Here is a 2,894-nt window from a genome sequence, read left to right on the forward strand (position 1 = left end):
TAATACAGTGTGCTAAACGCATCCTAAAAGATTTTTGTAGTATATATTTTTTTGTTAAAATTTATTTAAAGAATTTAGTATTCAATTAAGATTAAGTTGTAAACTTTGAAACAAACTTGTTCAAATAAACCGTGTTATAATTTTATGACCCACAAGTCAAAATCTAGGCCCAGTCGGGTCCGCATGCGGCCCCTGCCAGGCTCACGCATGTGCCTGATGACCTCTGCTCTGGTAGCTCCGCCCATTGGACAACTTTAGTTTTGGTCAATGGTCAAGGGGTGCCACTGAATAATTGAGGTCAACTACATAACGTTTCTTTTATTTTATAAAAAAGACATTTTCAGCTTCGTTTACAATTAATGAGCTAAGTTAATTTTTTTAAAAAAAAAATTAATAATAATAATAAATTTGTTCAAAAAACAATGAGCTAAGATTTGAATCAAGATGCCAATCTACTGCATACAACATAAATTCTTGAAAATGAGGCAAAATGTTATTTTGCTTGGTTCCAAAGCAGGGTGCTAATGATGGGGAATCAAGGGGCAGGTGTTAGAATAATAGTCACGTGTATTAATTGATTGAGAAATTTTAGATTACATTAAAAATATTATATTTAATTAATACATGTATAATATATATGTATTTATTTAAAAAATATATAAAATTATTAGTTATATTTTATTAAATTACAAATATCATTCTTCCATTAATTGAATGAAAAATGTTTGGTATCTAGAAGGGCGAGAGAAACATGTATTGCCATTTCACTTCTAAAATCTCTCACCCTTCTTTAATTAAAAAAATTAAAATATTAATAAAAAAATAATAAAGAAAACAGATTCTTTCGTGCTTCTCTCACATTTCTAGATGTCTAGCAGCACTCTAATTGAATATAGTAATTCTGATGTAGTCTAAAATTTGTCCAATAGATAACAGCTAGACGGAGACTGCCATTGCATTGCATTTGCAAAGCTGTGTAGCTGCAAGCAGCATAGTTTGACGAGGATTTTTACGAAAGAGGAACAAAATTGTAACAGATGCAACTTGTTTCTCTTTAGACATTATAAATAGAGTAATGATACAGCCACAAACTCTTGTACAAACTTATTTTGTACAAACTGACGTGGCATTAATTCATTGGTTGAATGAAAATATAAATTAATAAAAACAAATCATGTGAGCCAAGTGATATTTAATTCAATCAATCTTATCATGCCACATCAGTTTGTACAAAATAAGTTTGTACAAGAGTTTGTGGCTGTATCATTACTCTTATAAATAAGTAACGACCTGCCTCAGCTCGATATTCATCACCAAGCCATGAAGATGTCATCTTCCTCAGCAATATCATTCTCCTTGTTCCTCCTCTCATCATTCCTTTTCTTCGTAGCTAATGCTAAAGTTCCTCCTTCTGAAACATTTAAGTTTGTGAATGAAGGAGAGTTCGGGCCATACGTTAATGAATACGACGCAAATTACAGAATGTTAAGCATCTTCAACTCTCCATTCCAGCTTGCGTTTTACAACACAACCCCAAATGCTTACACCCTTGCTCTCCGCTTGGGTCTTCAACGAAACGAGCCGCTTTTCCTTTGGGTTTGGGAAGCCAACCGGGGCAAACCGGTTCGCGAAAACGCCACCTTCTCTTTGGGAACCGACGGGAATCTTGTCTTGGCCGAAGCCGACGGCACCGTTGTCTGGCAAACCAACACTGCCAACAAAGGTGTTGTAGGGTTTAAGTTGCTCTCAAATGGCAACATGGTGCTTTATGACTCAAAGGGTAAATTTATTTGGCAGAGTTTTGATTATCCAACTGATACTCTCTTGGCGGGCCAATCCCTTCGTGTCGGTGGGGTCACCAAGCTTGTCAGCCGACTCTCCGCTGAAGAAAACGTCGACGGCCCTTACAGCTTCGTGATGGAGCCCAAAAGAGCAGCAATGTACTACAAAAGCAGCAACTCTCCCGAGCCCGTTCTCTACTTCACTTCATATGACTGGTTTAACGCCCGAGATGTCTCTTTACAGAATGTAACATTCAACTCCCGCCCGGAAACTGATGAAGCGGTTGCTTTTGTACAAACCCTGGATTCTTCAGCCAATGGTAACATTTTGGCTAGACCAAAATACGACAGCACAATATCGTTTCTGCGGCTTGGAATTGATGGAAATCTCAAGATCTACACTTATTACGACAAGGTTGATTGGGGGCCCACGGAAGTAACGTTCACTCTCTTCGACAGAGATTCAATTTGGGAGAACGAGTGTCAGCTGCCTGAGAGATGCGGCAAATTTGGACTCTGTGATGAAAATCAATGCGTTGCTTGCCCTACGGAGAAGGGTTTGCTTGGGTGGAGCAAGGATTGTGAGCCGAAGAAAGTGACTTCCTGTAGGCCAAATGATTTTCATTATCACAAGGTTGAAGGGGTCGATCATTATATGAGTAAGTATACAAGTGGAGCAGCCATTAAAGTTGAAGACTGTGGCAGGAAATGTACTTCCGATTGCAAGTGCTTGGGATATTTTTACCACCAAGAGACATCGAGATGTTGGATTGCTTATGACTTGAAGACTCTTACTAAATTCCCAAACTCTACGCATGTTGGATTCATAAAGGCTCCCAACAAGTAAATACCATCAAACGAGAGGAAGCTATTGTCTTGTCTTGTCTTGTTTGTTTATTAATAAACTAATAAATTAATGATTTTTATTTTTATTTTTTATTTTTATATGGGACTAATCGATCAGCGATTAGTTTTCATTTTTTGTGCTAGCTTGTTTGAACGTACAATAACACGATCAGATGAATAAAAGGTGGTTCTGGCATATATTTATAATTTTATTCTCTCTTAATCTACTTTTCCTTAGCTCTTTTTCTTTTCCTAATTTAATTTTTT

At 36.9% G+C, this 2,894-nt stretch overlaps 1 protein-coding gene across 1 annotated transcript; it reads left to right on the top strand.

Moving 5' to 3' along the window:
• Positions 1-1,320: 1,320 nt before the first annotated feature.
• LOC18050017 (epidermis-specific secreted glycoprotein EP1) lies at positions 1,321-2,628 on the top strand. Its single transcript, XM_006442444.1, has one exon. It carries the CDS (start codon positions 1,321-1,323, stop codon positions 2,626-2,628), a length of 1,308 nt encoding a protein of 435 aa, XP_006442507.1.
• Positions 2,629-2,894: the final 266 nt, after the last annotated feature.

This window comes from Citrus clementina, unplaced genomic scaffold (assembly GCF_000493195.1).
Source record: "Citrus clementina cultivar Clemenules unplaced genomic scaffold, Citrus_clementina_v1.0 scaffold_3, whole genome shotgun sequence".
In the NCBI taxonomy this organism is placed as follows: domain Eukaryota; kingdom Viridiplantae; phylum Streptophyta; class Magnoliopsida; order Sapindales; family Rutaceae; genus Citrus; species Citrus x clementina.

Bases quoted from the DNA above. Each gene is read 5' to 3' on its own strand.
- LOC18050017 (XM_006442444.1), top strand. From the start codon at position 1,321: ATGAAGATGTCATCTTCCTCAGCAATATCATTCTCCTTGTTCCTCCTC.